At 45.6% G+C, this 21,213-nt stretch overlaps 1 protein-coding gene across 13 annotated transcripts in view; it reads left to right on the top strand.

Moving 5' to 3' along the window:
- Positions 1-21,213, top strand: part of mecom (MDS1 and EVI1 complex locus) — a 144,822-nt gene that overhangs the window by 104,411 nt on the left and 19,198 nt on the right. For 12 of the 13 annotated variants that reach the window (XM_037086384.1, XM_037086357.1, XM_037086339.1 and 9 more), the window contains exons 3-5: positions 13,025-13,159; positions 20,646-20,748; positions 20,865-20,978. In XM_037086384.1, the coding sequence (XP_036942279.1) occupies positions 13,025-13,159; positions 20,646-20,748; positions 20,865-20,978 (352 nt within the window). Of the gene's footprint in view, positions 1-10,878; positions 11,446-13,024; positions 13,160-20,645; positions 20,749-20,864; positions 20,979-21,213 lie in introns of those variants that run through there. The other variant, XM_037086394.1, reaches the window with a different exon arrangement.

Below are 21,213 nucleotides of genomic sequence, written 5' to 3'. Positions count from 1 at the left end.
TCTGACGGCCAGGGTCTTCTTTACTTCTTTGGGTCCGTTCCTTAATACAGTTGTTTGATAGAATGACATCAGTGCAATGATAAAGTTGAGCATATACTGTGTGCTTAGATTTGAAGAATAATATCAGTTGACTGATGTTGGTTATATCAAGTAGTTTTTTGATTGAAATGCTGAAATGTTTGAAGGGACAGCTTGTAGTGCTTTTTATCCATATAGATCATTTTGGTGGGAGTTGCAGTGTTTTGGAGATATCAACCAGGTCTGTCTTCTCGATGGAACTCAGCTTGTGGTGCTCAAAACATCCCAATTTTTGGATGGGTGGATGGAACTTTTTCTCTACCGGATCACACCGTCAACCGTGACATCCCGCCGTAAGGAAACATCCGTCAACTCGAGGAGGAGAGATAAGCTAATTAAGCTAACTAAGTCTGCTAATGTTCAATGGCTCAGAAAAGGAGGACGCCATTAATGTTTATATCCTGCACTGTCACAAACACAAGTCTCCTGTCCATAACTTGATCGGGTGTAGTTAGGTTGAAAGAAAATAGCTCCTACATGACAGCACTCAGAATGAAGTCTGTGGATGGATGAAATGTATTTTTGTCACTTGCTGATTTCCATCTAGTTCCGTTATATTTCAGAGAAAGCAGTGACTTCTACGACCAGTCTCTCCAAACAGAATCTAGAATGGACAGGTAGCACTACATAAGAGAAAAAATATGATTATTCAAAGCCGCCAATTCTGACAAGAACCCACTGGTAAAAACTATGCGGACAATTTAGCAGAGCCTTGGCATTCATAGGGACACCGTCCACACCCAAATCTATGCATATTAAACAGAGGATCCAGAAGTAGGCAGGCAGCAGGAGAGGCTTGCAAAGAAAAATAAAAGAAGAGGAAGGACAGAGGAGATGAGACAAAGGAGGAAGAGAAAGTAGAGGGAAAGAAGAGAGGGCAGATGGTTGTCCTGGGCAGGGTGAGGGCACTCAGGGTGGGGCTGTGCGAGGTTGACTCTCCCAGTTCTTTGCTGCTGCACGGTTTGGAGTTGGCAGCCAGCGTGCGGGTTAACAGGATCGGAATGCTTCTTCAGGGGCAGCGTAATCAGCACCAACTTCCTCTGATTCAGAAACCATAGGCCTCGCTCTCCGCCTCTTTTGTTTCAGCCGGGGCTCTGCTGACAGCACGGAGGAAGCAGCCGTCTGACGGTCAGGGGAGATGTTGACTGTGTATAAACAGCGTGTCCAGGGAGAAAGAGAAAGAAAATGCGCAGACTCCAGCGCGACTAATGCGCCCATGTGTTGACGTGCGCTTGTGCCATCTGCGCGCATAGATGCACACACTTGTTTGTGTGCCTTGGCGGGGTTTTTTGCACCCGCACCGCCGGCCTCTCCCAGTGGAAAACACGCAAGAACGTGAGTGAAAGAGCTTATGTGAGGGATACTCTGCAGCTCCGTCAGGCCAGTCATCTCCGACTGCCCGCCCAAGACTTTTGTCTTTGTTAAATGTTGTGTGACAATGAGATTTTCCAAAGTGCCATCTAGATAAAGAAGTGGATTGAGAGAGAGGCAGAAAGGGAGGAGGGGGGAGACTCTGATAAGATGGTCTGGTCATAGTCCAGCGGCCCTTCATCACCGCTGCAGCCCAGATATATCTCCCCTCTGTCTCTGAAGCACTCACACACACACCTCCATCACTTTGTCTTCTCTCTCTCACCCTCACAACCTCAACTCTACAACTGCACCCAATCTCTGTGCACACACACACACACACACACACACACACACGCACACCTCTATTCCATCACCACGGCTCTAGATCCTCAATCGATCCTCGCAGCACCCCGGCCCCCAGCAGACACCTGCAGGTGATTGATCCCCAAATCAGTCCCTCACAACCCCAGTGCCGTAAAAACCATAACAACCCATCATAAAAGCTGATTTATCTTCACCTAGCCCTGGGCCTCACAGTTAGAATATTAACCCAAAAGTGTATGACACCAGAATGATTGGTTTGGAATTGAATAAACCTTGGGAGTATTGACGCACATGTCTGACGGTTCATATCAAGTCTGGCTGCTGAAATGTGCCAAGTGAGATTGCATTATCTCAGCTGCAGACGTACACACGTACATGGAGAACTTTTGTCAGGGCGCTCGCGTCTGTCGTCGTGCTTACGAGCCTGAACGCATCACGGATGGGGGATAATTCAATATCATCATTTATCAACTTTCAGCAGAATCATTTCGTGATGAAATCATCTCGAAATCTCTGTTAGACAAATTAATTACTATGTGCAAGCTCTTATTACAAACCAAAAAGAGCCATCAAAATTTTAGTATTGTGAGGATTCTTGTCTCAACAGTTCATTGCAGTAAACATGTTTTTGATTTTTTTCTAATTTACCATCTAAATTTGTGTGAAATGTTGTAATCAATTTCCTTGTTGTGATTCAGTACATGAGAAAGTATCCTTTATTCTGTACTTTTTACAACACTGATTTCGATCATAGCACCTAAGCTCCAACATGTGCAATCAGTAAAATATTATGAATTATAGATGGATAAAGGAATTTTGATGAAGGAACAGTTAACCCAATCAATGAAAATGATGTCATTGTATACTCAGCCCCATGCCGATGGAAAGTTGAGCAAGGTTTTGTTGCCCACAAAACATTTCTGCAGCTTCACAGGAAAAAAATTTTGCAGCATTCTCCATAATAACTGAAGTAGAAGAGGATTTGTTTTTAATCTTAAAAAACAAAATGAATCTATAGCATAAAATGGCTCCATGCAGCTAATATGTCTGCTTCCTGCTTCTGACAGAGTACACGCTAATGTTTTTAGCTTGGCAGCTACAGTGAAGATTTTTGCTTTTAAAAAAGGTGCAAGTAACATCTTTTAATATCAGTTTCAGATCTTAGCATTTCTGGAGACTTGGATTATGTCATACGAGCCTTTTTGAACCAATTTATGTTCTTTTCTGGTTGTTTTTTTTTTTACATTTAAAAAAAAATAAGTCCCCATCTACTGCAGTCGTTTACCAGAGCCCTGCATCACTGTTTTCCTCCAGAAATATTTTTTGCGGACTAAGAAACTTCACCTGACTGTCCATCAGCACGGGACAAGTGAATAATGACAGAATTTTCATTTTTGGGTGAACTTACCCTTTAAGAATTCTAATGTTGCACAATTAGAAATGAAAATGTTATAAGCAGAAGTCAAAAACATATCACACAATCAGGATCAGGAATTTGTCACGAAAGTAGCCACGGCAAGATGTAATTTTTTTGTTTTCTGTTTTGTTGTTGAGTGTTTATGTGTTTTCGTGTGTGCCCGTGCATAAAGCCATGTGTGTGTTCCTGTAGGAAATAGTGCCCAAGCCACATTTTAATGAGAGCGTTGGTCTGAAAGCCAGAAGCATGGCGTACTGGCAGCAGCATCAGCATGTGCCCTGTACTCAGCAGTGCAACAAGCTCCCGGGTTAAATATAATCCCAGCCTAACTCAGGGGCCTCTTTGATGCCACTGAAAGCCAGTGAAGCCTTTAATGGGAGCCACTCCGTGTCCCTGTGTTATGTGTGAGCTGCCCGACTCTCCTTCGTTTTAGGGGTTGTTGCGACTGATTTGTTGTTTTGCCGAGTTAATTCTGACTTTAATCATGCCCACGTACACTGAGCCTGAGCTGACCTGACCTGCGCCGGATAACAAAGTCCAGTGTGTGTGTGTATGGTGGGGGTTTCCGTGTGTGTGTGTGTGTGTGTGTGTGTGTGTGTGTGTGTGTGTGTGTGTGTGTGTGTGAGATGGACATACTGAACACGCTTCCACAATCTGCTTGCGCTTTGCACTTACTCAAGTACATTTTCTCACTTTCTCACATTGCAGTTTTGACCACTTGTAAATTTGGGTTAAGAAAGGCCCATTAGTCCCCACTTGTCATGTTTCTCTCTGTTTTCTCTCCCTGCAGTGCAACAATATGAGCCTTTTCCTTTACTTTGCACCATTAAGTTAAACACTCAATAAAAGTAAATACACAAAAGGGTTCTGTATATGTGTGAGTGCTGGGTGTCTGTTTCTCCACCTGCCTCACCGTCAATTAGGTCTTTTTGCAACAAATCCATTCGAGGAAAATAAACTGGTTCCAACTGCATCTTGTTCAAGCTTAGAAAAAATGTAAATATAACACTCTTACAGAGAGGCATCTCGAGCCATTCTTTACCTCTAATCAGCAGCATTAATATAACAGCAGCGTTCCCCATAAGACTCAGTTTTTTCCCCGCTGACCTGGCAGCCTTGTCTCCCGTCACACTGAGCAAGTATTACATCTGTCTGATATCCGCCTGCATTAAAATATTAGCCTTCCAATTGGACGCGCTGTATGAGAAGCAGATCGCCGTCGTGCTGCAGCACGGCCCCCGACTTTAAACGTGAGAAGAGAGCTCAATAAACGTAATGAATGTGTGACACTTGAACATCTGAGGTGCTGTGTTCCCCTTTACCTCCTGTACATAAAAAAGCTCTTTTAAAGATGATATCTATGAGCGTTTTAGAGCCGATTTGTTCACCCTGCGGCAAACGGCAACATGCTCTAATTACCTCCCCCCTCCTCCTCCTCCTCCTCCTCCTCCTCCTCCGGAGTGGGCTGGAGTGGGTTGTTTAAGTTTCCATCCGTCCCCTGCGTATAGGAGCTGTGTGCCCGCTGAATTTATGCTTGGAAAACGTGACCTTTGACTCCTGTGCAGCTTTATCGCACCCCGTGGCCCACATACAGTGTGGCCCTGTACGCTGAGGCTCCGTGGAGGAAGTGTCTGTGATTACCACAGCCTGTACTACTTTCTGTACATCGCCGCCCGCCACCCCCCACCCACAGGACCCCCAGCTCGCTGCGCCCGCATTCCAGGCGCCGCTCCTCTAAACACCAGGTTGCTTCAAAGCAATTATCCTTAAACTGACTCCTGAACGTTGCATAATAACCACTCTCCTCTTACATTCACCCGCTTCCTCCTGATGACCAGATCATTTTTATTTTAATAGTGGGCCGCACTGCCTCTTATAATCCAGTGAGCATGTCTTGTTGCCTTTAGTACAGGAACCAATACATCTCATTCACCTCTATCGTGTTTATTCTAATTGAATATGCACAGTGGAAATATTAGTATATTTATTTGCCTCACGTGAACACCTTCTCATCCAGCACTCCTGCTACTGCAGCACAGATTACAGTCCAGATGTGGGTGGTGTTTCCTGGGGATTCTGTAGCTAATCACTCAACTTTGCTTCTCTAGTTCTCTCTCTGTCTTTATTGTTCTGCATCTTAGATTAAAAATGCATTTTAAAGGTGCACAAACCGACCTTAAATGACAGCACAGTTTCATACTATTTTACCTTGTTTATATGAGGCGGACCCTGCCACCTTTTCCAGCTTCAAACACTGTTCTGGGTACCTTGTTTTCCTCTGAAAACAGCTTGTTTATTAATGTGTGTGTGTATATATATATATATATATATATATATATATATATATATATATATATATATATATATATATATATATAGAGAGAGAGAGAGAGAGAGAGAGAGAGAGAGAGAGAGAGAGAGAGAGAGAGAGAGAGTTTGTATTATTACCTCATTGACATTGTAAAGATTATAATTCTGAGTTTGAATTTCTACACAGTGCCCTTTTAATGACGATAAAGAACAGTCTTCCTTTTGCAAGGAGCCTCTTTCACGCCCTCGTCCTATGACCTGGTAAATGAGATGAGATCATTTATGTCTTCACATAAATCCTGTGGATCAGGCATCATGCACTGTGATGGCCCTGCCTTGTTCCAATATTGACACTTGTCTCCATAAAACCAATGAAACAAATGGATTATCTCACCGCACTGGAAGAACTCCACATTCTTAAAGGAGCACTGTGTAGTTTTGGAACTTCAAACCCAGAACTGTAATTTTTACCACACTAATGAGGTAATAACACTAACTCAGAAGCGTCTACTTTGTGTGAATAGTGAATAAACAAGCAAGTGAGGAAAATAAGGTCCAGGGCACTGTTTGGAGCTAGAAAGGTGGCAGGGTCCGCCAAATATAAACAAGGTAAGACAGTATGAGGTTGTGTTGTCTTTTAAGGTCAGTTTGTTTATGCAGTCATGAAAACAAACAGAGTTTGTTTATTTAGTTTGTTCAGGTGTTAAAAAAAAAAAAATCATCCAATGAAGATCTTTCTCTTCGGATTAAAATCTCTTCCCCAAAAAACTCCATAGGGCACCTTCAAAGCAAACTATTGTTTTGGGGTAAGAAATCAGAAAAACGGGGATTTGTTACATGATGTGCTGTGGCCAGGCTGTCACTGCAGAGAGATGTCAAAGACAGGAACAGACAAAAACAAAAAAAAAGAAAAAAAAAAAAACACAAAATGAGGGGGTGCTAATTCAGTAAACACTCGCGGTCCTGTTCCCTCACAGGCCACAGAATTTGTCAAGAAATCATCCCTCTCTCTTTCTCTCTCTGTCGGAATGCCTGGCTGACCCCCGGCAAATGAAAATAATCCAAAGTAATTAGAAGTGAGCCGCTCTGGTCCTGAGAGCCCCCGGGCGGCCGGGTAAACATGGCGGAGGGGCCGGGAGGGGCCACTGGAAGGAGGAGGAGGGGGGTGGGGTGGCGCTGACCTTGTCCACATAAAGCAGTGATTTATGAAGTGCAGGGCACAGCAGCAGGGCTTCTGTCTTCTCCCGCAGAACCAAATTACTGAGGTGGAGATTAACACGCCGCTCACAACGGGCCTACTTCCAGACTCGGGGAAATTTTGTATTTACATTTTCCCCTTTCATTTCCGCTGCTCTGTTTTAATGCTAATTGGGCTATATGGACACCAGGTCTGTCCTTGTTTTTTGCTTCTTCTTTTTTTAATATGGGGGCTGCGGGCCGCACGGCATTGTGCGCTAATCTTCCTCTGACGGATGTGTTCATTAGAGGAAAAAAGTTGCGGAGTGTCGCGCAAACTGAGGGCTCACCCCTCCGTTTGAGCCCTGAATGGGTTTGTACCACTCGATTGAATCGGCCCCACGTTTAAGCGAAATAAAACGCGCAGGCCCTGTGTGTGTGTGTGTGTGTGTGTGTGTGTGTGTGTGTGTGTGTGTGTGTGTGTGTGTGTGTGTGTGTGTGTGTGTGTGTGCACGCACAGTCCTGATGGAGGCTTAACGCCGCTTTTCGCCGGTGTCAACGGGAGGTCTCCGGCCGTGAATGGTGGAACTATTTCATGTGGATTTGGCTGCGATATTTTCTTTCTCTCCTCTCCTCTCCTTTTTCTCTCGTCTTTTTTTTTTTTCCTCGCTTTCCGCTCTCCTGGAGGATGTGCTGGAATGCAGCAGCACACAGGCCTGCACACTGTTTCCATGTGGCCCCTCGGCTGCAGCGGTGCAGCCTCTGCAGCCACACGGGGACCCCCCTCCTCCCCCGGCTGCACCCCCTCACCCCCCTCACCCTCTGTCCCATCTGACTACACACGGCAGCAGATCCAAATCACTGCAATTTTTTAAATATATATATTTTTAATTATTATTATTATTGTCTCACACGACAAATTGAGTTTAAATAAAGAGGCAGCGGGCCAGTGTTCCGCCTCAGCCCCAGATCAAGACAAATATGAAGCTATTTGATCATAAAATTTCCCTTCAATCATTTGTGAAGCCTTTTTTTATTTAATTTTATTTATTTATGTATGTATTTATTTGCGTGACTGAACTCCCTAAAACAAACACGAAAGCCGCAAGCGAAATAAGCGCGGGGCCCACATTTGAGCAATTTCCCCCTCCTTTCAAGAATTTCACAGCACTTAAAAAAAAAAAGAGAGAGAGAAAAAAAAAAGCCTTTTACGCGCACGCTGTATGTTTTAAAGAGGTCCCTGTAAATAGGTATGAAATGCTGTGTGGCATGATACAGTCGGAACTAACATACCCTGAAGCGTGCATGTGTTCGGTTTGTAATTTGTTGATAAACAGCTTTTCCACACCCGCTATTTAGTGGCCATGTCAGAGTCGTTATGACAGAGGCGTGGCGTCATCCAGATAAAAACACGTCTATTTCATCTCGGCACATCAGGACGCTGTTTTACGGGCGGGAAGTAAATAGAAATCGGGGGGCCGCGCCTCGCAGATCTGCTCTCGTCGGTTTTATTAACAAATGAACAAATGTTTTGTTTTGTTTTAAATCCAGATTCAAGAGATTTATTGGCCCCCTCCTTCAGGTGATTACATATCAGAACTGAGTCTTTCATGTCCTCATCCGGCAATCTGACGCCGTGAATGTAGATGTTTAGAGAGAAACGACCTCCGTCTTATAATGAGTTAAAGAAGGAGTGATGGAGCAGGGGTGTTGCCAGCCGAGGTATGATGAAGTGAAACCCACGGCTCAGAAATAAAAAGGCCAACACGTGAGCCACAGAGGAAAGTTGGACTGGATTTCTCTCTTTCTCTCTCTCTCTCTCTCTCTCTCTCTCTCTCTCTCTCTCTCTTTTCTTTTCTTTTTTCGTCTGTGGGAGTGAAATGACTCAAAATGTGTGTGTGTGGGGGGGGGGAGAAAAAAAAATGCTCCTTGAAGGTTAGAAAACAGGTCACCCGGCTCACATCACTGCACATTTCTGACCAAATGTCAGGAGTGCGCAAAGTCATCAAATGACGTCACGCATGCGCACTGGATGTGTTTATTTTCTGAAGTAGTCGACAGTTAAGGAAAAAGCTCACTCGTCCGAACGCCGCAGTTATGTTTAACTCTCATATTGTCTTCTGGAAATGTTCAAGCAGCCCGTCCAGGAGTGTTTCTATACAAAAAAAAAAAAAGTTCACTTCAGTTGAGCACGCCATCTCCTGGCAGGGCGAAGAAAGTGCAGCTCCTCCTCAGTCTGCCGCGCTCGGAGGGTCCTGTTACTGTTAACCCGGTTTACCCCCGGTGATACCGCAAAACCCCCGCGTGTTGATCCTCCTCTTTTGAAGACATTTCCTCCTTTTCAGAGGCAAAAGGAGCTCGGACCCCCCCCCCTTCTCTCTCTCTTTCTCTCTCTATCAGGATCCTCGATCAGAACCCGGAGAGGCCGCGGAGCAATCACTTTCCCAGATTACTTGTATTTAATACACAATGCATCATAAAACAAATCCCTCATCCTGACAGGAAGAAAATAGAACAGCTCATTCGACTTGAGCTTTCCCAATTTATGGCTAAATTAAAAAGGGTTCCAACAATGGACAAGTCGAGGAGAGGCAGGAAATCAATGGCCGGGCGGACCGGGGTCCCTCCTCGGTTCTCAAGGAGCGAGCAGACGATGGGAATCGGTGGCGGGGTCCTGCCTTATTTACACATGATTTTTCCTGTCCTTCCTGCGCGTTTGCGGCGCGATTTCGTCAAACAATGGGCATTATCTGGGATGGAAGGTCAATGTCACAGTGCGAGGCGTTATCCATCATCATCTGCTCTCATCAGCCGGAGCCCCGTCCTCTGCGGCTTTATGAGCTGCCTAATAAAGTCCGCTCACTGACAACGAGGACGTTTTCTTTATTATTCCATACCCTTCTGCGTTTATGCGCCTTTTGGAAAAAAAAAACAAAAAAAAAAAAATTAAAAAAAAAAAAACAACCAACAACAACAAACTTGTGCGTACGGACGAGACACAGAGAGGAAGCGACTTCTCTCTGAGCGTGTTGTAAAAGCAGGTGCACGGGGTGCCACACCAGCAAGGACAGCAAAGTCTAAAAAGAGAAAAAAAAAAAAAAAGAATTTAATCATTTTAAAACGGATTTAAACACTGCAGGTTTAATCTCTAGTTATTTTTCTTTGTTTTCAAAGAAAATGGTTCGTTTAAAAAGCACTCATACTCGGCTTGTTTTGTGTGCGCGTCAAGTGGAGTGGGGGGGAGAACTGAGGGCAGGCGGGCGCAAACACACGCGCGCGCGCGCGACAGCCTTACAGGGTTTTTTTTTTTTTTTTATGTTCAAGCTAGAGAGAAAAAGCAGGTGATTAGGTCAGTGTTTCCCAAAGTGTGTAACATGGACTTCCAATGGTCCTTATGGAGTTTCCTGGAGGTCCCCGGCAGGAACACTTACAGCCCTGACTCCCTCAGCGCGCCAACACAATTAGAGAATACAGAAAGTATTTTATTATCACTTTTCGCTCGAGGTGGAGAAAAGAAAGGGAAGAAAGAATAAAAGACATCGGGATCTTCAGGTTAATAATGTCGTAAAATGCTCCATGAAAACGGGGCGCCGTGTTGTGGAAAAAAAAAAAGAGAAAAAAAAAAGTTTGGGAACACGTGGATAATGATGCGCTCCTCGGTTGCTTTCGCTCCATTAAAGTGTGGCTTGCCTCTGAGTGTGTGTGTGTGTGTGTGTGTGCGTGTGCGCAGTTCATCCCTTCAGAAGCCCCATCCCGACCTCTCCCTGACCCCGCTCACCCTCTCCAACCCCGGGCCCCTGTCACTTTAAAATTTACAGCGGAGAGGAGTCGCTTCCGACCGTGCGGGGGGACAGACAGTGCGCTCCGACAGTCCCGCGGTCAGGAGTCGCCTCTCCGCGGGCTCTCTCGGTGGACGGACGCGCCGGAATCCTTCTGTGGGAGACAACGCGTAAAGGAGAAACATCACAGAAACCGTCCGGGACGAGCGAAGTGTAGAAGGAAGGAGCGCGGGTGTGTGTGTGTGTGTGTGTGTGTGTGTGTGTGTGTGTGTGTGTGTGTGTCGAGGGGGGGGGAGATGCTTGAAGCCAACACCCCCCTCGCTTGAATCTCTCCTGCTATCATATAGACGACACATCCCGAGTGGTTGAGGAGGGGTGGTGGGGGGGTGGCGGTGGTGGCGGGGGGGGGGGGGAAGGGGGAGAGGAAGAGAAAAATGAAAAAGTTGAATGGCTACTAGAGGACACCTGGGTGCGTCAGGACAGGAGGGGTGACAAGAGAGGAGCGGACGAGCCAAGCGAGGCGCGCACACACACTGAAAAGTTGGGAGCAAGTTGATGCACCCGGAGGTGATTGGAGTCCACCGAGCCGCGGTGTCTTGTAGGACAGTGAGGGGGGGGAGAGACTCTCCCAGAGACAATATAGAGGAGAGGAGGATTTACTTTGACCGAGCGCGGTGTCTGGCGGACAGTCGAACACCGGCGAGGAGTCGACTCGTCCTGCGGCTTTGGAGACCTGAGGAGACAACCGAGGAAGCAGCGCAACACCGGCGCGTTCATTCTGGCCATGGCACGCATCCGGACGACGCGACGCCGAACAGACAATTTGTAGTTTGACTGTTTGTTTTGAAAAGTCGAGGGTTTTTTTTTGGTTGTTTTTACTCGTTCACATTTTTTTTTTAAACCGGAGTTTTCATCACTTTTCCTCGGTGAACAGCGCAGCTCTCATCCCCCAAGAGGTTTTTTTTTTTTAAAGTGTCGCACGGTCGATTCCGGACGGATTTTTGAACGGTAAGAGAAAAGACAGAACACATATTTACTTCACTAAGCGAAAACAAAGCAAAACAAAAAAGTAAATAAAACAAACCTTCCTTGTTCGTTTTGCTCGTAAACTCCGTTTTTGTTGTTGTTTTTTTGTTTTTTTTTTTGACGGTCGGACTGGAGGAGGAAAAAACGAAAAGCGTGGAGTGTGTTTTCGCAGCACGAGTGAGCAGATCCAGACAAAGGGCTTTATGCAAACTAAATATTTATTCAGTGGCAGGTTCTACAAAAGCAGAGAGACAGATTTGCGACCCGGGGAAGAGATTCCGCTCTGCGTCCCCAACAATCGGCTCCGTCTTCATAATTCTTATCACTCGCGGTTTCCTGCAATTGATTTGTTTCCCGGTAAAGTTTACAGCTGCTGTGTAATAAATATTAACACATTAAATACGAGGCTGCGGCGCGTCGCGATTCGTCGGGAGAAAATTGGTGTCGCGGCGTTTTTGCGAGCGACAGAAAGTCCGGCGATCTCACGATTTGCATAATAATTCACTTCATTGTATTTATTGTGATTTGTGTCCTTCAGAGGCTCGAGGAGTGCTGACGGTTTTGTAGGAGAGTCAAACAATTGTTTACCTTTGTTTATTATCTGCATCACTGCTGCTATTATTATGTGGCGCTGTTGGTATTATTATTGTTATTATTTTAATTCACGTGTGTTTAAGGAGAGTTTTTAAAGATCAATATAGTTTGATGATTTATTCGATTAAGCTGCTTTTCCAGAAACGAATTCGGACGTCAGCTGAAGTACATTTAAATTTAAAGGATATTTTATCGTTTTACAAATTCGTTTGTACGACCAAAATAAAACAATCAGTTGGAATTCGTTGCATTACAATACGTTTTGCAGCCTTGTTTTTTTTTTCTTTCTATAATATTACAATTTAACTGCTACACTGTCATATTTTTGGGGGTGGGGGTGAATTATTGTTGTTGAATTTTGTACATAATTTACATTTTCCTATTATTATTATTATTATTATTATTATTATTATTATTATTATTAATTTTATTATTATTGTTATTATTAATATTAATATTATTGTTATTATTATTAAAATGACATAATTCTCTAGAGCTTCCTCAAGGCTGTAACAATAAATGCAACAGAATTATATATATATTTTACATTTGTTTTATTATTTTTTCATTATTTTGTAGCCATAAAAAACAATTTCCTTATACATAACTGCTGACGTTACTGACACTTTTTTTTTTTTACTATTTTTTTTATATTGCAAAGAATTTTTTGCATGATCAGCACAGACTTTGCTTGTACTCTCCCCAAATTTTCTGTGTGCGTGTGCGCGCGAGTGTGTGTGTGTGTGTGTGTGTGTGTGTGTGTGTGTGTGTGTGTGTGTGTGTGTGTGTGTGTGTGTGTGTGTGTTGCGCCACAGAACATGTGGGAGGTATGTGGTTAGTCAGTGTTTGGACACAGTAACCTGGACTGATACTGATCAAAGTCTGATCTCTCCCCCCTCTCTTCCTCCTCCTCCTCCTCCTCCTCCTCCCTCTCTCCTCTCACCCTCCCTCTCTCTCCCTGCTGCAGATCTTGGACGGGTCAGGCCATGTAAAATTCTGCGTGGATGCCAGCAAGCCAGATATCGGGAGCTGGCTGAAGCACATCCAGTTTGCCCCTGCGGCCAAGCAGCACAACCTGACAGCGTGCCAGATCGATGATCAGGTACGTGGAGACACTTTCGCTCGCGAGCCTGGCAGAGCGAACCCCAACAGAAAGAAGAAAAAAAAAGACTTACAAGATGAAAATGATCTGAGGAGAGGAGAGAGAGGAGAGAAGAAAAAAAAAAACAGAAAACATGTGGATGACTTGATGTTGAACTCCCACATGGTGATGTGTCCTCTGAATCTGGCTGTCTGGCCGGATGAATCAAGTGCAACCGAGAGTCATTCAGATCTTTTCAAACAGCTCTTTTTTAGATGCCAGAAGGCTTCCCTGTAATTTCCACTGTCTGTGCGCTGTAGTGTTAAAAGGTGTTATTGTGATCCAAGTCAGATAGTCCCATGAGCGGCGGGGCCCACCCTGCCTTCACCTCGCTCCACACACACACACACACACACACACACACACACACACACACACACACACACACACACACTCTTTCTCTCCCCCATGCAAGCACCGCGGAGGCTCCTCTCTATCTGTGCGTGTGTTTTCTTTCTGTAATTGTGTTCTGGCTTCTGCCGTTGCGAGGACCACAGGGCAGGATCAGAGGCGGCTCCGCGGAGATGATAGTTCCGCACACTTCCCGGTCACGCTTTTTTTTTTGTTGTTAGCGATATAAACTCCTAGATATGCCAGGAATGTCACAGTCCTTTTGCTGCTCACCTGGCAGCGCGGAGAGGTGCGTGCTACGCGCATGGGGGCCCGTTCAACTTCGGTAATCCCGCGGCCAGACGCCCCCGCTCCCCTCCTCTCCTCCTCTCCTCTCCTGCCCTCCTCTCCTCCCTCCTCTCCTGCCCTCCTCTCCTCCCTCCTCTCCTCCCTCCTCCCGCACTGACGAACGCAGCAAAAGGCAGGAAAGACAGGGAGGCTAAACTTTATTTGACATGTGTGCGGAGCTTGACCCGAACACAAAAACATCATCTGCTCTGCGTGTGTGTCATCACTTCTCGCCGGTGGTCCGTGTAGATCGCTTATTTGAACGTCACCTGTAGTAGGGGAAAAAAAAAAAAAAAAAAAAGACTTGCGTGACACTCGGCGTGACAGGCCCTGAGATAATTGGGGGAGAGGAAGGAAAAAAAAACTCCTGCTCTTCCTCCACAAGTCTACGTCATTCTCACCCTTTAAAAATAAATAAATAAATAAATAAATAAAAAGTAGGAAGGAAGAGCTCGAGAGTGAGCGGAGGAAAAATAAAAAGCAATTCCCAAAAAGCACTTACCCCGGCTCTCTTTGAGAAAGAGACAAACGAGCAGAGAGAGAGAGAGAGAGAGAAGCTGCCCTCTTCTGCGAGGTGTGACTCGCTGTCAACACCGCGGTTCTGCTCGGGTGGCTGTGTAAGGCTCCGACAGGTCACGGACATGGCTGTGATGAGGTGATTGTTAAGTATTACACACTGTCACAACACGGCACAATGTGGCGTCTTTAAGCCTTCCGGGGCCAACATTGGTGTTTTTGAAAACACACTGTAGCGTCCCCACAATGCCTGTCTGTGTGTTTAAAGTGAGAAAAAGAGGAAGAGGAGGAGGAGGAGGGGTGGTCCTGTAAAGCTGCTGTCAGTGTGTGTGTGTGTGTGTGTGTGTGTGTGTGTGAGGGCCCTTTTTTTTCTCCACGTGTTCACAGATTTTTGTCTTGTTTGCAAATAAGAAGTGTTTCACTGTGTTTCACTGTGTGTCTCTGTGTGTCTCACACACACCTGTGACCGCCTGTATTTCTACATGTGTGAACACCCGTGTGTGTGATTGTGTGTGTGTGTGTGTGTGTGTGTGTGTGTGTGTGTGTGTGTGTGTGTGTGTGTGTGTGTGAATTGTTCACTGCGGTTCGGATGACTCCCCACGCTCCTCATTCTGAGCTGGAAGCGTTCAAACACACACTACCTGGGTCCTGTTTTTTTTTGTTTTTTTCACTGCCACAGAGAAGTGCTGAGTCTAAACCCGGCCTGAAACCACATATTACACACTTGGCGCACAACAGTGAGCACGCCATCACCAGATTTCCCCACCGAAAAAAAAAGGGTCTCCACCGAGCTACCCGGGGCTTACGGGTTACTTGTTCTGCTAAATCTTTTTCCCCTCAGATCCAAATTGAGACGGATCCCTGCTCCATCAGAGTTGCGTTTTCTTTTAAGACGAATGTCAAACCAGCGCCGCAATTTCCAGGTGTGTCGCTCGTTATTTGGTCCTGGTTCTTCTCAAGCACCAATTTCAGCCCCCTGCCAGTGTGAGACTCAAACCGGCCTCTTATTTCTGACCCAATTCTGTTTATCATAAAACTTTATGACCAATCTCAGGAGAGCGAGAGGGAGGGAGGGAGAGAGGAATAAAAGAGTGAGCAGAGAGAGAGAGAGAGAGAGAGAGAGAAGTCTGTTTTGTCTTAGTGGAGGAACTGTTCAGGATCCCACTTTTCCATTTTTCCTTTCTCTGGAAATCCATGCTCTGAAACAGTGGCAGGAGAGATCAGCGCTGGGACGGCATCTGCAGACGAGTCAATCACACTGATCCTGCAAATATTAACAAAAAGCCTGTCATACTTTAATTAGAATAGAAGGAGGCGGAGGAGGAGGTGTACTTTATTAGTCCCTCTCAAGGAAATTCATTTTTCTAAGCATTATATTAACTTTTTAGCACATGGAGTAAATTTTCTGTGCCCATTACAACCACTCACTCACACAGTGTATAATGATAGGGGACGACAAATTTTCTATATAGCTGTAATTTCTCGTGTTGGCTCATGACAAACAGAACAAGCTAATTTAAGAGTACAGTGACTTAAAGGGGCACTATGTAGATTTGGTTTGACGTTTTAACATTGACAGTATTAATGAGGTAATAATACAAACTCACAATTATTTAGCGTTCTCCATAAGTGAACAAACAAGCTGCTCCCAGAGGGAAATAACGTCCCCAGAACACTGCTTGAGGCTAGGAAGGTGGCAGGGTCCGCCACGTGTAAATTAAGTAAAGCAGTATGAGAAAGGTCAGTTTGTTCCTTCAGTTTGTTTTGGCATTTAAAAATGTTTAAAAAAAAAAAAAAATCAGTCAATGAAGATCTTTCTCTTCTGATTACAATTTCTTCCCCCAAACTACAGATTGCACCTTAAATAAATGTAAAACATTGTATCACTGCTGTCTTTTAAATTCCATGGGACTTTTCTCCTGTAGTGGACTGTGAATTTAAGCTTAACGCAACACCGGCAGCCATTTATTTTTTATCGTCCTTCTGTTTGGCTGCCTCGTGTATTCGACAGTGCAGCGTGGAGAGCAGCGGGAAACAATGGAGGGGAAGGAGATGCCAGGTGTTACAATGAAATCTGTGACCAACTCAACGTGCTGCAACTTGCTTGAATTCAGCCTCCAACAAATGAAAACAGCACATTAGGAATGATGCATTTGTTTCCTTTAATCTTGCTTTCAACTAAAAACCCAAATGCGTACAAAAGACTTTAAAAGTATTTTAATGGAATAATGATTGGCAAAGAGTCTTGTCCAAGCTGATTTGCAATTATTAAACCTTTTGGCTTCAGCCTTTCAACCATCCGCACCACAATGCTCCGGCTCTCCTCGTACGCTCATTTGTTTGCTTCTGCACTTAGCCCCGCGCTCATAGATCCTCCCGTGATCAGCGCGTTTTGTCGTTTAAGATAATTAGGGGCAATTAGTGCTCGGAAAACCCCCTCCGCTGCGCTCCTCGCTCTCCCGATTCAATTGAAAGGAAAATGGATTAAAAGGTGTAATTAACACCATCCGACGAGGCCCCGAAGAGCCTTTCATAAGACAGTGCAGAGGGATATGAGCGTTAATCTCGTTCGCTCTATTGATTCTCGCTCAGTATTGAGTGGGATGAAGTGGCTGCCGAGCTCATTAGCCAAACGCTGACAGTCACTCACAATGTAAATGCTCTGGAGGTGATGGCGTGAAGCGACTGTGACCCACTGAGCTTGTTCAGTTGTGGAAAAAAGATGCCCAAGAACCCATATAAGAGACATCACTTGTCATTTTCACTGAACGCTTCTCAACTTCCCCAAAAAAGTGATTCTGGAGACGAAAGTCACCGCCTGACACTGACAATGTGGCGCTCACGAGACCCCGGTAGGTTTCGTCTTCCTCCTCACGAGGTCACTTTCCCACAGCCGACACGGTCCAACATGAACACAGCCCCATGTTGGCTTCCTTACATGTTCATCCAATTTGCTGGAACCAGCTGCACATTGTGCGCTCATGCTCTTTATTGCTATCTAAGTCACGGCGCGGTTTTGTTCGGCAGCCAAGTGACGGCGACTGCCAAACGCTGTGTACATGTTGCACGGCCCTGATAGCTGCAGGGAGGTCGAAGCGCACGCGGACACGCACACGGTTGTTGTTGAGCTGCCGCTGAGCGAGGAGGCATAAACAATGCAGCGGGCGCTCTCGAACTCGAGGAGTCTAGAAAATGCAGAATATCAAGGGGGGGGGGCTTTAAAAAAAATTGTTCAGCCTTTGGTAATCATCGCAGCATAAATCTCGATTGCAGGTCCGAGTTTTAGGAAGTTAAATTAGCTTTAGGCCGTGGGTTCGGGCTCTGAGAGAAGCACCCGGACTGAGAGTTCATTGTGGCAGGACAGCGTCGGTGAATGGCATACCTGTGGAATGAGCTCCGAGCGAGCGAGGAGTCGGCCAACAGGGTGTGACCGGGGGGGGGAAACTGTGACTGTGTTTACTCTGCTAATGACTAATGGTGTCAAGGTAACAAAGTAGTCCGATTACAGCCTCTGATCCTCTCGCCGCTGTGACCTCTGACAGAGAGAGTGAGGGAGAGAGGGCGATAAGGAGTGTCTCAATGAAGGGAGCAAATACGGAGAGTTTTAATGGGGAGAAAATAGTTTCACCAACGATAAGATTCAGTCAGCGAGCAGACCAGTTTTCCTGGCTACCTCTGCAGCCATTACGTTAATGTGAAACCTTACAGACCCGAGTCAGGCGCGTGTGCGTTTTCCAGAGAAATGAAATCACTCCTTCTGTCTTGTTTTGATTTGGGCAAGAACAAGAAATGGCCTTGATTCTGAGGAGGCGAGCCGTCTCAGTGTGAACTCAGACACCCTGGCTATCTTATCTGCGGAATAGCCTGTTGTTTTAAGCCACTGTTAAAGTGTGTGTGTGTGTGTGTGTGTGTGTGTGTGTGTGTCAGTGACGTGCTAAAAGGAAGACACCTCGATTCAAACACACTGCGCTCTCTGTTCCGCAGCGAGTTCCTGCCTTGTTTGTTTGTGTGTGTTTTTTTGCTGTTTATGTGTGTGTGTGCGGGGGGGGGGGGGATCTGGCGGTTGGGGGAATTCCCCTCGTATTCGTAATCGCCCTCCTGTGCCTGCTCATGTGTGCACTTACGCTACCACAAAACTTTCCTGTGCAAGGGAAACAGAGCCGCAGAAGTGTTTGTCGACGCCTCAAAGAGGGAGGTCAGAGGTCGGGTGGGCGCTTGCTGCCCGTTTTGAAAGACTCACCTGGGTCGACCGGTCTTCCTCGCATTATTTCGAGAAGTTATTTGGAATTACAGACTTATAGTTGCACTTCACCGCGAGCTTGCACTCTTGTATTTATGGACAAAGTGGTTTCGACAGTGTCCATTAATTTTTATGTTCCGAGGCCTCGTAGCTCTCCAAAGAGGCTCCCCCTCCTCCATCTCGGTATCAGTCTCTCCGAGCGGAATCCCCGCAGTCTCCCACGTCTGTTTGAACTGCCGTCTGATTGTCTCTGAATCACAATATTTTTGTGGCCTTGCAGAGGTGACGGGACGCAGGAAAAGGAGCCTCGCTGTTTTGTGCATGCTCTGTGAAGTTCCATCCATGTTCACGCATGTGTTATGTTTACGGTGCGGGGAAGTTAGGGTAAAGGTATGTCAGGGTTGAAAGCTCATGTCGGGACTCTCTCAGTTCAGTTCCCTTTATTCTTTCTGAAAGACAATGAGAGTGCAGCTCTGTTATTGCTGATCCCAGCTGACAACCAGACATCAAGGCTACAAAAAAAAAAAGTTTTAAGCTGAGTGGTTAATGTGAAATGTGTGTCTCCTGGTCTGGTTCAGCCCTGCCGTGGGAGTCCGCCAACCACTGAATTTCTTGACCCGCTTAGATTTCCCCCCCCTTTTTTTTTAAATGCCTGAATTGAATTCATACTCTCATGCTACCACAGAGCTACCAATCACTCCTCTCCTTTGACATGTAAGAGCTCTGCTTACACGAGCTGCCTTTACTCTGGTGACTTTCAGAACTTCCTGTGCTTCACTGAGTCACAACGCAGCAACCCCCCCACCCCCCAAAAAAATAAAAATGCTGTACTGTCATATCAAATATGATATCATTTGCCAGAAGTAAGAACAATGACACAAACAATTATAGCATACTCAACAGAATACATCATGCTCCTCATTGTGACCGAGACATTTGTCATAAATATCCGTGGAGCCAGCGCGGCTCAGGTCTCCAGTACTCGGCAGGAATTCTCTCCGTGATACCTGTGACCCGTTCCTTCCCAGAAGCATAGCCCCTTCCCCCCTTTCCCTCCTTGTTGCATTTCTAATAAATTCCCCCATCATCATTGTCACGTCGACGCGGCAAAGGAAGGTAATATGTTAAACTTCCAGAGCACGCCAAAAATAACGGCATGGCTGATTGTTTCGCAGAGAAAGGCTATTGTGTGTCCATGGGAAGTGCCACAGTCCCAGGGTCTCTCAGCTGATTCTTTAAAACGACTGACAAGCCCCCCCCCCCCCCATCCCTAACCCCCAAACACACATGTATTAGCTGCAAGTGGATATTATGAAATGTCTACTTAGCTGTTATATATAAACACTGAATCTTGACATATAAGAGGATCTTGTTTGAATTCTACTCATTAAATGAGTGCCGGAAAGTGCCGTTAGCTCTTAATTGACCCCAGTGTTCAGAAGTTTCATTCATCACCAAAAAAAAAACGTAATTAACGGAATGCATTTTTTAACAGTTTGCTTTTTTTCTTTTTTTTTTTTTTTACAGTTTGTCAACACATATTAATAAACTTGCTCGAAACACATTTATTTTCCTATTCTTGCCTACTGCGAGCATCACGGGAGAATCCAGGGAGCGTGTGTGTGCAGTGTTTATGAGACACTGGATTTATTCTGCGTTATCGCTGTTTGTGTTTTAATTTGGCCATGAAGATGGATGTCTTACATGATGATTAATTACAAGTTAATGAACGTGTGTGTGTGTGTGTGCGCGCGCGTGCGCGCTTTCGCGTGTGTGTCTCCACTGTGTGAGGTGGTGGTGGTACAAATACGACAAGCATGTACACAAATGTGCGCCCCTGAGCGACTGACCGTTTTGCTGTGCAGAAATCTGGGAGCGTAGCCCAGCCGCAATGTCTTTACCGGACAGCCGGAACACCATGCTGATCCCTCCAATTTAGTTTGACCTTTGTAATTGATGGTGTGATATTAAAGCACATTTTCAGATCCCAATCTTCTTTTGTCTGTGTTGCAGATCTTCTACAAAGTCACCAGAGAGATTTTCCCCGGTGAGGAGCTGCTACTTTTCATGAAGGCTGAAGAGTATTCATGTGACACCATGGCTCCCGATATTCACGGTCAGCGCAGCACAAAAACGGAAAACACACGTTCCTGTCAATGCCGAGACACGAACAACACGTATGCTCCACTGAAGTGCACGATATACTAAAGTTTCTCCCCTCGTTCTATGCAGAGGAGAGGCAGTACCGCTGTGAGGACTGTGACCAGCACTTTGAGTCCCGCAACCAGCTGCTGGACCACCAGAAGCAGCCGTGTGGGATGCCCCCCTCCTCCTTCCTCAACCCAGGTTTGACTTTTTATTTTTAACTAGGTGGGCTATTTTCACGCCATTGTAAACAGAGGGCGCTGAAGAGTGATGAGACGGATGTGTAAGCCGGACTGGGAGAATATGACACTAATGATGTGAAGGCTTAGTGTTTCCCCCCACCCGGAGCCACTGAAAATGAGATAATGCACCGAGGAAATAAGAATCCACAAACTGGCATGAATTGTGTTGTGCGAACTGACAGTTAGGTGATGTC

Source organism: Acanthopagrus latus, chromosome 2 (genome assembly GCF_904848185.1).
Source record: "Acanthopagrus latus isolate v.2019 chromosome 2, fAcaLat1.1, whole genome shotgun sequence".
Classification (NCBI taxonomy): Eukaryota; Metazoa; Chordata; class Actinopteri; order Spariformes; family Sparidae; genus Acanthopagrus; species Acanthopagrus latus.
The sequence above is the reverse complement of the archived record's forward strand: the minus strand, read 5'-3'. Positions and strand labels throughout refer to the sequence as shown.